The 13,644-nt window shown below is 41.9% G+C and overlaps 1 protein-coding gene across 1 annotated transcript in view; it reads left to right on the forward strand.

The window, feature by feature from the left end:
* Positions 1-13,644, forward strand: part of LOC306741440 (DNA topoisomerase I, mitochondrial) — a gene marked incomplete at its 5' end in the record, with an annotated part of 29,191 nt that overhangs the window by 12,918 nt on the left and 2,629 nt on the right. The window contains 10 exons of the mRNA XM_079223727.1: positions 909-1,031; positions 1,156-1,343; positions 1,842-1,986; positions 4,258-4,401; positions 4,690-4,875; positions 8,062-8,130; positions 11,551-11,665; positions 12,288-12,415; positions 12,635-12,735; positions 13,438-13,587. Of these exons, the coding sequence (XP_079079853.1) occupies positions 909-1,031; positions 1,156-1,343; positions 1,842-1,986; positions 4,258-4,401; positions 4,690-4,875; positions 8,062-8,130; positions 11,551-11,665; positions 12,288-12,415; positions 12,635-12,735; positions 13,438-13,587 (1,349 nt within the window). The remainder of the gene's footprint in view (positions 1-908; positions 1,032-1,155; positions 1,344-1,841; positions 1,987-4,257; positions 4,402-4,689; positions 4,876-8,061; positions 8,131-11,550; positions 11,666-12,287; positions 12,416-12,634; positions 12,736-13,437; positions 13,588-13,644) is intronic.

Genomic DNA, 13,644 nt, shown 5'->3' on the forward strand with positions numbered 1-13,644 from the left:
TAAACTGTTATTATAGCCGGAAAAACTCTTCCTCGCTTCACTGCACTCAGTGCCCGCCCACAATTGGGTGTCAGTCATCCTTAGACACGGACACTGAGTGCGTGTCTGTTCTGTCAAGAGTGTTTCTGGAGAGAGGTGTGTGTTTTGTGCAGGTTGTAAAAGCCACTTGTGTTGTCATGACATTTTGGCACAAGAAACTTCTAAGATGAACCATAAAGTATCCACTGAATTCCTCCGTATTGCTGCACTGTTCGGGACCTCTCAGATGGGGTGACCGCTTGTGCAATAACTTTAGAAAGTTGACAATTATAGTTGAAACTCCGCTGCCCTCCAGTGTACTGCTGTGTCATGCTTTCTTAGGAGGAAATGGTCTCTACTCTGGCCTTTCATAACAATACCACTTTGTTTTCTGTCCGCTCAGCCTCTGTAAAGATGAGTAATTAAGCGTAAGGTCACTAATCTGCTTTGATCGAGCTCGCCCCGTTTGTTTTATTTTATAATGCATTAATGTGTAATGTGCTATTTGACAGACAAAGGTTGTGTACTCTATTAATAGCTCCTAGAAAATTGAATACAGCAGCACTGTGTGCAGATCCTTTGTCTCTTTCTTCCTTTAGTTCAACATTGTGACTCTGCAAAGAAGAAGCGTTTAACTTTGCACACTTTTTCCGATCAATATTTAAGTTTTGTCAGTTGGTTTCATCAGGCTTTCCATTGAACTTTTAAATAAGTGGTGGAACATAGATGGCTGGATAATTATTATTTACTCCTTAAAATAGTAAAAAATGCCCATTACCAAAAACTATTGACTTTTTATCACTGAAAGCTATCCATGTTTTTATAAAGATACAATTTACTCAAGAAGGATCACACTTGAGTGTCAGATTTGTGTGTTTGTGTATGTTTAGGAAATGACCCATGAGGAGAGGTCGCTGATTAAAGATATTGACAAATGTGATTTTGGAGAGATCCATTCCATGCATAAAGCCAAGGTGGAGGCCAGGAAAACCATGACCAAAGAGGAGAAACTGGTAATGTTCCGGCTTTTTGTTTTTGTCTGCGTCATGTCTTCCATATCATTTAATTCTTCCTGTTCGTGTCTAAAGGTAAGCATGGACAAAATTATGAAATTCAAATGACTTGATTCTGTTGAAGGTTTTGAAAGAGGCCAATCAGAAGGTAGTGGATGAATACGGCTACTGTCTGCTGGACCACCACAAAGAACGCATCGGCAACTTTAAGATTGAGCCTCCGGGGCTGTTCCGGGGTAGAGGCGAGCACCCAAAACAAGGCATGCTGAAGAAGAGGATCCAACCAGAGGATGTCATCATCAACTGCAGCAAGTGAGTGAGGCAAGGGGCTCAAACTGTACACGGTGTGACAGCGTAGTGATGCATACGTAAAAGTTGGTATGACGAAAAGCAGGATCGACTAAAACTCCCATCACCGTTGCTGCTAAAAACCCAGTGCGTCCTCCTGATGCGACCTTCTAGCTGGAAGACTTCAATGCACAAAGGATTTTTAAAAGCTGCCAATGTTTTTCCTAGTATGAAGTCATGCATATCCATATTGACAGCTGCACAGGCAATGGTAGTGCACTGCTGCAGATGGTGCGGTGTTTGGATTTTGACTGTGAATGTGAATGTTTTGCTTTAGGTAACTTCAGAAAAAGAAATGTTTGTTCTTTAATTCATATCACACAGCCGTCGATTTAAACTGTTGAATCCATTTCTGGCGCTGGTGTCATACATTTATGCTTCGAAGGCGTGCGCCCCTTTAGGGGGATGTAGCTTCTACTCCAATGATGTGACTGCTCACACACACATTTCTTTAATTGACAGAGAAGCCCGCATCCCCGTGCCGCCTGCTGGTCACCGTTGGAAGGAGGTTCGACACGACGACTCTGTGACATGGCTGGCCAGCTGGACTGAGAACATCCAGGGCTCTATAAAATACATCATGCTGAATGCCAACTCAAAACTCAAGGTAGCAAAAGTAGTAGTCTGCTGCAAACAGGCAAAAAAATGCTCCTATTTATGTATAACAAACACACACACCATAACCAATTATGGGCTGAATGCACACTTTTTAATTTAATCAGTTGTTTGTTGTTGTTAGAGTTCAGGGATAGGCAGGCACAGACTGTTTGCTTGTGTGACTTTATTTAACTCCAATGTTTTTTTGAACACTTTAGGTTTTTAGATCCAATTGTCCTGCACGCACCTTAATGCACCACCAGTGACATGTTGCCATAGCAGCCTCTGTTCTCAGCTGCCTGTTGCTCAACAAAAATGGAATATTGACACGGAATTAAGTCATTCAAGTAAAAAAAAAAAGTTCATACCACGCTGTCGGTCACTGACTAAAAGGTAGAAAAGAAAAAAAACACATTCATCAATCCAAACCTTATAGTACGCCTTGGAAAAGGTATGGTGCTTTTTAAACACTACTACGCCTTATCTGCCTTTTTCTTGTCCTATTCCATGAGCAAAGCACCATGGGCAATTAACACCAATAACAAGAGAAAAATGTGGGTAATGTAGGCAGCAGTTGTGTTTTTTTTCTCGAGAAACAAGAAAAAGTGAAGTGAAAAAAAGCTGACTCTGTTTTGATCTTTTTTCATTTTAATCTAGGAAATTCAAAGCATTTGATCATCTTTCCATTGTTGGTGCTAATTCTTTGAGGTCAGCTTAGTGTCTGCAAATTGGCAAACTAAATTGTCTGGCTGCCTCTAGCACACTGAAATGAATGGGGCTCAAACAGCCTGCAATCCAACTGAGACTAAAGAGATATATTCAGTTAGAATATAAACAACAAAATTGAATCAGTCAAAATGGGCAGTCCACCTGCCAGATGGTTTGTTAGACAGCACCATCTTAGACTCCGTCATTGGAAACGGTTTGGAAAAGGGCAGGGACTTTCAAAAACATACTTGTCGGGAGATTGTCTGTCAATCAAACTCTTGCTGAAGCCAGGCGAGAGACGAGCAAAAAACATCCTCCGCGCTTCTTTCAATTCAGAAATACTCTCCATGTGATATAACTGATGCTATTGCAGCGTCTACGTTAACCTCTTCAAGAGCCGCCATCGTTGTTTTGAACAAATGGTTGTCAAACACCATTACTGAAGCACGCCCGTGGCTCCTCGCAGGATGCTGATTGGTCTGAAACACTGTATTTTGAACACAACTGCAATTACTTTAAGCTTGACGAGATGGATTTTTCGTACGATCCTGTGATTTCATGAGAATCTAGCACCCGTGGGTAAATGCCACCAATCATGACTAAATATGACTTACAAATTCCCTATAGGTGTAAACCTTTGCATAGCATTGTATTCTTATTGTGAATGCTGTTCCTTTTTAGAAAAAGGGTACTGTATATATTTTTACAAAGTGTTAAGCAACAGGTTGTCAATCAACTCCCAAATAATCTTTACACTTTTAACAGATAGAATAAGGCAAATTTAAACCCTATTGGTTTCAGGTCAAGGCTGTGCTCTAGTTTGAAGCACGTTTGTTTTATTTGCTTGTCTTGCTCTTTTATCGGTCCTGACACCGTTCAGACCAGAACTATGATTCTGACATTAGATCTGTGTTGCATACCTTCAAGCACCAAGCATGCAGCCACGTCACGTCAATAAAACCCAAACTGTTTTGTCGGCGATTTGCAGTCCTAATGTTGTTTTTTTGGTTTCTAAAATATTATTGTTTGGAGAGTAAATGGAAAATGTGACATCCTGTCATTATTTCCCCTTCTCACGTTTTGCCCTCCTCCATTTATTCGCTCTTCCTCTTCTTTCTTTCCGTCTTTCATGTGTAAAGGTTAAGTTATTCCACTGTTAGCCTCCATGACAATATGTGCGTGTATTCACCGATGGTGGGTTTAATTGTGTCTTAGTCCCATCTCCCAATATTCACTATAGCCAGTGCCAAACGGGCAAATAACATGTTGTCAATGGAGTTGTGTAGCTGTGTGACATTGCTTCCTGCATTCATGTCATGATTACCGTTTTGATTACTGTTTTGATCAGAGGCTTTTCAAGAAGAATTACTTTGTGTCGTCATTTTGTTTCTTTAGTTCATTGTTTCATGTTGGCTTTTCTCCTCTTTCCTCTCTCTGCTGTTTGCGCTGTTGTTTTCCCTCCTTCTCACTGTCTCCTTTTCTTCATTTTGGCCCCCTCCTGCTCCCTGTTGCTTTATCTTTGTCGACGCCACTCTTCTTTCTGCCTGTTTTCCATACTTTTCATCATACCAAGGGAGAGAAGGACTGGGAAAAATACGAGATAGCCCGGAAACTGAAGTTGTGCGTGGACGACATCCGTAACCAGTACAGCCAGGATCTCAAGTCTAAACAGATGGTGACACGACAAAGAGCAGTGGCGCTCTACTTCATAGACAAGGTCTGTTTCCAAGCGGTTGGTGGAGGAACAATGCTATGTGTCTTGATTGCATTTGTTGTCTTCTCACATAGCTGGATGGAAGATCTTTTGCAATACAATAAATGGATTATATGTAGCCATTTCCTTCCAGCCACCCCACACTAATTATCTCTCTGCATTTAGTGAAATGATAGATTGTGTCCATTTCCACTGGTCGGCACATGTTTGCTCTGTGACTGGGAAGGATCACAGTCAGAGTGCGTGTAGATTTGTGCATTTATCTCTGTATTATTTTACCCCCCAAAAAAGCTGGCACTGAGGGCTGGTAATGAGAAGGAGGAGGGAGAGTCGGCCGACACAGTTGGTTGCTGCTCGCTACGCGTGGAGCACATCACCCTTCACGAGAAACTGGAAGGCAACGAGTGTGTGGTGGAATTTGACTTCCTGGGTAAAGACTCCATTCGCTACTACAACAAGGTCCCCGTCATCACGAAGGTAAAGGAACAATGAACACCAAAAGCACTTCCGCACTCGCATTCATCCCTGCTTTCATGTCTTGGCTTGAACCTGAAGAAATTAGTTCTGGAAATACAAGTAGTTGATAAAAGGCAACTCCTCTCAGTTTCTTTGCTGTGGTCTTCTTCTACCAACATAAGGGCTGTTCACAGCAGAACAAAACCACAATATTTAATTATGATAATCTAGGTTTTGCTCTTTGGGTTTTGGCAGACGTCCCTACAGAGAAGGTCACTTCCATGCATATCGACATGCACAGAGCCTGCAGCAGAGAGGCAACAGAGAAGTGTCCTCTGGGAACAGTTGTTGATTGGATTCCTGTGGCTGTACTGGTTTAATTTGTCTGTCTGTTAGAACTGTTGATCTGTCCCTCTGCTCCTCTTGGATCACATGTTGGTGACAACTTGAGGTAACGGAGTTGGCCTGTACATCATAACATGGTTTAACTATTGTGGTCAAGGTTATACCCCTTAAGCAGTACTTTGTAGTACTATTCAGATCATCAGTTCCTTCCCTTGTGTTCGACGTTCACTTTGTAGCATCTCTTATGCCACAATTGTTGGTAACAATTTGTCGAATCTTAGAATACGGTTTAATCAGTTTTTTCCATTGTTACATCCAAGTTTATTGTGTTGTGTTGTTTTTTTACATTGATGGTAAGACAAAATAGGTTTTGGCTGACACAACTTGGTGGTAGACATTGTCTTTATTTCTCGCATTTTATGGAAAAAATGTAGACAATGTATAATATTGATTATGGACCATGTAACAAACTAATCCTCAAAGAACAGCTTTACTGGAGTTAAACAACACATACTCTGAGTGTCACCATGCATGTTTTACCTTTTTTAAAGCAGTAACACAGGTTTAGTCTCACCTCAGCCCTGATGACATCACAATGGCCACACACAACATAAATGCCACAGAATGCAACGCCTCAAGACATGTAAACCGCACTTAGTGTTTTAAAAGTGTGGAGTGCACCTTTGAGATCTGCAATGCTGTAGCTGTTCAGGGGTGGTATTCACAGTGCAAATGTTGTTATAACAGAAAGCCGTTGACTTTTCACAGTGCTTTATCTTTTCAGCAGTACAGTACAAGATCAGAATGTTGCAGTTGAGGTCCATGGCTACTTTCTTACAGGGATGGGTCATTACATTATAGAAAATGAAGTGCTTTTTGCGACTAAGGGGGATCGAATAGTTCCCAATCACTATTAAATAGTGCTTTTGCTTGAAATGCCCGTCCCAAACTACTATGTTTAATCTCAGTCTATCCGCCTCTCAGTGCCAGATATTATCTTGTATTGGGAAATAAAGAATTGTAAAGAATGATAGAATCGTTGTAATTTAAAAGTGAATAGATAAGTCGTGTAGCATGATCCATGTTGTCTGATTACTTGCAGACGTGTGTGTGTGTGTATATATATATATATATATATATATATATATAAATAAATGAATAAAACAAAATCTTGAAAACAGTTTAAATTTCATGCTCAATTGACATCACTTTTAAAAAAAAGTGCTTATTCAAAAACTTGGCATGGCTTAATGCTGCCAGGTGTCTTCACAGCTTACACTAATGCCAATGGGGAAAGTGCCAACATGATTATTTTTAAAGGGAAAATAATTAAATATTGTTGCAATTCTTGGTCAGTTGTTAGTGATCCACTATAATGATGAATACTGTAATGAGCAGGTTAGCTGACAAGAGAACCAAATGTGTCTGAAAACAAACAGCTGTCACATTTGTGTGTACGTGAGTGTATGTATGTATGCATATGTAAATATACGTCCCCTCCTCTGGTCTCAGCTCATGCTATCTTCTGTTCCAGAGATGGGGGGAAAAGAAATGTTAGCACCTGACAGCCAAAGTGTTTTCTTTCTTGGCAGAATGTATAATTATTCAGATGAGTGCATTCAAAAGCAACACATTAGCTAGAAATAATTAGTCCCTTGCATATTTTAGCATCATCAATTCCCAAGGAAATCAGTGAGATTGCTGCTAAATGTCACTTGGAATGTAATAATGAAACAAGCATGGAAGGAAGGGGATATTCATTTCTAACCATCATTCAATCTAATAATGTGGTTAATACATTTGGCCTATATGTACTGTTTATGCAATGTGCTGCTTCTACAAAAAAGCATCCTGCATGCAGTGGACATAGGGCACTACAGGGGATGAGTACAAAAAACGTTAATGAAGGGGAGCGAAGCTATGCATAATATGGAGTGCCAAAATCGTATGCCCCATTTGTAGTTAAATGAAAGAAAAAGTCAAGTCACTGATTCTCAGCAGGAATGGGGAGTAGCCATAAGGGTTGATACTAAGCTATTGCTAACGCGCCTTTCCCAACCATTGATGCCTACATAAAGACTGATTAGCACCTCAGTGCAGCTCTCTATTGTTTAAAAACAAATCCCTATTTATCTCTCAATTTGTAAGCCAGTTACAGCATTGAATGACTTCATCAAATAGCCCCAGAGTGTAGGGACACCTGCAGATGCATAAACACATTGTATTGGGAACTTTCAGCCTGCTGAGCATTTATTTATTATGCATGTATTTCCATTTTGAACACACGCACACACCCCTAAACAAATAACATAATCTTACTTTGGGGTCTCTCCTGCTCTGAGACTTTTAGACAGACACTAATTAACATTTTCATCCCAAAAGCACTTGTTCTTTTTCAGATTGTTTGCCGCGGGGAACACTATTGCCACGCAAATCAGTCGGTGAATATTTCGGTGTGTTTTGTAAAGCAACACATCTGTTGCTATTAATTGGCGCCGTGCATATTTGACAAGTTTATTAGGGGGAGCGGGGCGTCTGCGGAAGCCACAGAGTGCCTGGAAATGTCAGATATAATAGTGACAATTTCACTCCTCTGGCTCTGTTCTAAGATTGACAAATAAAATCAGACTCCAGATACATACACACACTAAGGTCCTTGTGACTTTATTATAGGTTTATTATACTGTATTTGTATAAGAGTGTAATTGATGGTGTTTTTCACGATGAATTCATTGATACGTTGAATGACATTTCTAACCAATTTAAATACAATGTTTAAAATGGATGTACAAATTACCACAGTTGTGCCTGTAATGTTGGCATTTGATTTCTGGTAACTAACTGGTTCTTACGTCTTTTCAGGTTTTTAAGAATCTTAAGCTGTTCCTGGAGAACAAACGGCCTGGAGATGACCTCTTTGACCGCCTCAATGTGAGTATCTCACTTACTACTAACTACTACCAGTATTTTCTAAATTATTTTACTGGTTCTATTTTTTTCTTTTAAATCTCCTCACAAATGAGTATTTGTTTTTTTTCTGGGATTGTCTAATAACTGTGAGACTCTCAAAAGTTTTGTAATATTTGAAGAAAAGGCAGAAACAGATTGTGAAAGCAAAATATCATTATTTTTTTTAAATATTTTCTGGTGACAGAAGGCTGCAGTAAAAGGAAAGCAGGGACCACATTGCAAGGTGTAAGAGATGAGATTGAATGAGCCAATGGTGTGGAGAGATGAAAGGGGTAAATTGAAGAGAGGGGTGTTGGGGGCAGGGAGACTGAAGGTAGAAAAGGAGTTTCAAAAGAGAGAGGGGATGGACACTAGCAGATAAAAATGAAGCTGCACAAGTGGAAATTGAGAATGAACATGCTGGATGGATGAATTTCAACACATAAAGAAATCTGCCGTCCTCTCAACCTCTTCCTCTACCTGCAGGCAGCAGGGCCACACAGCATGCAGCAGTTGTACACATGGTTAGTCCACCGCAGGGAGACGTGGGGCTCTTCGGCCTTTTTTTAAATCAACAGCATAATCTGTCTGTTTGAAACTGTACCCAAGGCTATCCTGGTTGAGGACACCTATTCAGAATCACTCAATATACAGATTTCTTGTCGAAGTAACCGGCAGCTCACAGCCTGGCAGTCTTGGGTTAAGTCCTCTGATTGTGAGGGAATATCTTTTTTCGAGATATGCTCGAGAGAGAGACTTGATTGTAGGTAGGAACGTATGCAATGGACGAACAGTCACTCTGGAGCAGAGGGGGTTAACGAGACGGAGTGAGAAAGAGATGCAGATAAGAAAGCGCGAAGAAGGTTTGAGAGCCAGCCTCGTGTCTATATCGAATGATTGACAGGTGGGAGAAGGACGTTGAGAGACGGGATAGGAATGAGAGGTTGAGATGAGGAGATGGAGCAATCAAAGGAAGGAGTGCAGTGCCTCTGCTCTCTGCCCTCTAGTGTGTCAAGAAATGTCAGGGCGTGTTGGAGGTGGAATGGTAATGGCGGCTGTGGGCAGGCCTGATTGGCACCCGCAAAGGCCAGGCCACTGAGAGGGCCGAGGGAGGGTGGGTGCGGAGGAGTAGACGGAGCGGTAGGAATGTGACAGCTGGTCCAGGTGAGGGGAGGTGAGTAGGGAGAAGGTGGAAGATGGCTGTAAAAGGGTTGGAGGTGGAAGAGAGGGAGGAAAGCTGGAGGGAGAAAGGAAATGATTTGATGGAGTTGACAACCGGGCAGCAGCTGTAAGGCCGAGACGACGACGACGACGACGACGAGGAGGACGAGGAGGAGGAGGAGGAGGATGACGGAAGATGAGAGGTGGAGCTGCAGAATGTGCTGCTATTAATGTGGAGAGATGGTTGAAGGCAAATTAAACAAATTAGGACTGACATGTAAATAAAAAAACATGAAAAGGAGATCAGAGTTAAATGACTCCAAGCCCTATTCACTTAACAGCCTCGGTGTTTGGAGCTAAACTAGCTTGACTGGTGAGCATGGTGTTGGTGTCCAGTGGGAGCTCCTGGGGAGAGGCACAGAAAATGTACAAACTGTGATGTGGAATTCACCTTTTAACTTCACAATGATAAGTTGAAGTGTCTTTATTTCCAACAATGTGGCATGTTTCGCGAGTGAAGCGGAATATAGTATGCAAAGGAACACATAGACAAAGAATTAGTCATCGGCACCAGCTGTGGCCGGAGGCGTTCTGTTTACCGGTGGTCCATTACCCTGAACCTACCTCAGGAAAGCCTTGAGCAAATTTCTACAAATTTGCCACAAATGTCCATTTGGACTCGAGGTTGGACTGATTTAGAATTTGGTGATCAAGGGTCACAGTGACCTCACAAAATGTGTTTTTGGCCATAATGAAAGAATCCATGTGCTAATTATGACAATTTCATGAAAATATTTAAAAGGATAAATGATGTGTTGACATGTTGGATGGACGTTAACTGCACCATGACAGTCATAGAACCATGAGGAGTTTTTATTATTTATTTATTTGTCTCTCTTTGAACTGCATACATGTACGCACAATGCACGAAAGAATGTTGGTTTAATGTGGCCCGTGCGCACACACAGGTGTTTGTCTGGAGGTCTCCTCTCCAGAGTCCACATCATTAAAGCTACAGTAAACACATTGTCTGCAGTTCCAGGTTAACTGTAACCACAGAGGGAGAAAGAACTATATTAATTACTACTAGCTATGTGGTATATTCCCTCCTTTTGAGCTGCTTTATTTGGCACATAACATTTTGCCTCCACTCATTTGCATCCCTTTTTTCTTTTTAACAGGGAACTGATGCAGAAAAACACCCACACATCATCATAGCCTGTTTTAATCTCCCCAGCATTAGTCTCCGTCACCACAAAATTGTCAAGCAGTATGTTAATAAGAAAGTTACGGTACGTAGCATCCTGTGTTTTAGATACCACGCCAACGGAGTTGGGGGTGAGACCGATCATACTCGCCCCTCCAGACTTGCAGACACCTTCATTAGCATTGCAGGAGCAGAGTTAGGTAGCTCATTAGCAAGGCAGGAATGGCAGCAAGTGTACGTGTGCGTGGATGTGTGTGTACCTGTGCGCCCTCCAGTACGTGCATGCACACGTATGGATACATGAAAAAAAACCTCTTCTAATAGGGTGCTGCAGGAAAAACACATACCCCCTCCGACAGGCAGGTCCTGACCCTGCTCTGATTAAACCAACCACATCATTATTGTAGTCCTCACCAGAATCATCAGAATGATGAGGATTCTTCCGCCAGAGCTGCGAGTTCACCAGCCAGCTCATCTGGATGCTTTTTTTCCTCTTCTTTTTTTCTTCACGTCTGTGAACCTTCATCTGCGTTTAGAAATGCATGCCTCTCAAGTCCATGTGTTTAAACCTCCTATCAGTGTGTGTACAGTGAGCCTACGTGTTTGTTTGTTTTCACACCAGCGTGTGCCCTTACACTGTTAACTCTGTTTAATCTCCTCCCTGTTTGGTTGAAGCAGCAGCCATCTGACAGGAGCTAATGGCTATCTAACCACAGGCTATGACAGCTCTAACTTGTTATAATACCTACCGAAATGTTAGAGGGGGAATAGTACTGTGATCTCTTTTAATTCTCTGCTCTAATGGCTGGTGATGATAATGAAGGCAGAGATGGTGTTATATGCATTTTATTTGTTATGGTACAGTACAGACACTTTAAACACTGCAGTGGCACAATGCCACAGTGCCACCTAGTGGTGGAGGCTTGATTCAGTCGGTCAAAAGGTTTTGTGGTATTCGTTGCAAAGCACACTGATGTGAATGTGTTGTCTGTGTCTCTTTTTTTTTTTTTTTTCTTTCCCATTTCTCCTTGCAGACAGGCATGCTGAACAAGCACCTGGGTTCTCTAATGACCGGTCTGAGTGCCAAGGTCTTCAGGACTTACAACGCTTCCATCACCTTACAGCAGCAGCTCAAGGTGCTCACAAACAGTAAGTGCCAGACACTCACTGTGCTATGAAGTAGTTTGACATTATATTACAAAAAGCAATAGATCATATTCCACAGTAGCTAGAGAAGGTATCCGTATATTTTAATACCATAGCATTTTGTCTGGCTGGCCCCATCATTGTCTTATTACCTGGCTGCTTGCGTCATGGAGTCCCATGATAAAACTGACACACTTTAGATGTTTTTAATTTATTTTTAGCTTGCTTGATTCAAGATAGCCTGACGGCAGCCAGCCTTTCCAGCCGCTGCAGGAGCACATTATCACTGTGCACAGTGCTATGAATCTCTGCCTCACTCTTATCAGGGTCCCATTGGCTGCCTGTGCCACCGTTTCTCATTCAGAGATAGAAGTGTCACACTCTCTTTTCTCATTTCTGGATTGCCACTGAGAGACAATCTGCAGGATGGCATGTGGTTGAACCTTGTATTGTGTGGACCCCAGGAATAGTGTGTGAAGCTTATAGGGATCTGAATAAATGAATGTGTGTGTTCAAGGTCAAGATTGGACATCAGCATGACTCAATATTTATCTCTGGTCAGATTTGTGTTTTTAGTGAGATTTTCCTGTTGAAATACAAATAACTAATCTGTCACACTCCACAGAGTCTGACAATGAGCCAGAGAAACTGCTGTCCTACAACAGGGCCAACAGAGCAGTTGCCATTCTGTGTAACCACCAGCGGGCGCCGCCAAAGACCTTTGATCAGTCTATGGCTAATCTTCAGGCCAAGGTAAGAATAGCTTGACTTGGTTTATCGGACACAGTCATTCAATACATTACCATTTACAGGAGGATGATATATGTCCTGTTCTTGTGAATCTGTAAGAGTGTCTTGAAGAAAGTCCAGTGCAGATTTCATAACCTTTCCAGCTCAATCAGTGATATTTTAAAGCGAACCGTAATCCATAAAGTATACAAACACATCAGTTTCCATATGTGCTCCACCCAGATTGATGCTCGAAAGGAAACGCTGGGCCTCACAAAAACGGAGCTGAAACAGGCCAAGAAAGAGGCGAAGACCAGAGGCAGCGCAGACCCCAAGATGCAGACGTACGTGTCACAATAGTGTTGGGAATAAAAATAGCACGCTGTGGACAAAACAATTATAATGACGACAAGTACCAATAGAAAGGTACCCGGCAGGTATAAATGCTTCCAAACAACAGAGATAAATGCTTCGCGGTAAATAATGAGCCGGAGCTTAAAGCTGTAAGAAAGAAAGTTCTTGACCATGAAATTGTGTTAGTTGTGGCGGCAGTCCTGCTGTTAACTCGTTAAGATGAGCTTCCCTGCTATTCCTTTTAGTCTTTGTGCTTCGAGCCAAAAGGCAATTAAAACCACTCTGTTAGTTGTACGTTGCAGCACGACAACCTTAATGGACCACTGCTTTTCTGTGTGTGTTGCTGGATAATCATGACAGAGCATTATGTAGTGTTGCGTGGGCGCACAGAAAAGGAACACTTGTTTCTGTGGGATGAAATTGTTCAATTTAAAAAAAACATTTAAGCCATTTGCGGCAACAACAAAGGGACACTTGTGCACAGTTACAAAACCCACACACGGTCCATTTACCCCTGTCCTTCATCCCCAAGCGTGTTTTAAATGTTTTACAATATTCCCTGTTGGACATTTTATACTTTAAGTTATTTGCGCAAAACATCCTCTGAATTAGAAAGCACATACTCATTTTTGCTTGGCTAGAATGTGGAAAGCGTTCACATTGAAAGACCAAACCTGTATGTTTTCTGTCAGTCTGGTAGAGCGGAAGAAGGCAGCCGTGACACGCTGCGAGGAGCAGCTGCTGAAGTTGGAGATCCAGGCGACTGACAGGGAAGAAAACAAACAGATTGCACTGGGTACCTCGAAGCTCAACTACCTTGACCCACGCATCAGCGTGGCTTGGTGAGTGAACATGTACTCTCTAAACAACCTTGAAAACACATTTTGTCTACACACTCC

The sequence above is a fragment of the Taurulus bubalis genome (genome assembly GCF_910589615.1).
Source record: "Taurulus bubalis genome assembly, chromosome: 9".
Taxonomy (NCBI): Eukaryota; Metazoa; Chordata; class Actinopteri; order Perciformes; family Cottidae; genus Taurulus; species Taurulus bubalis.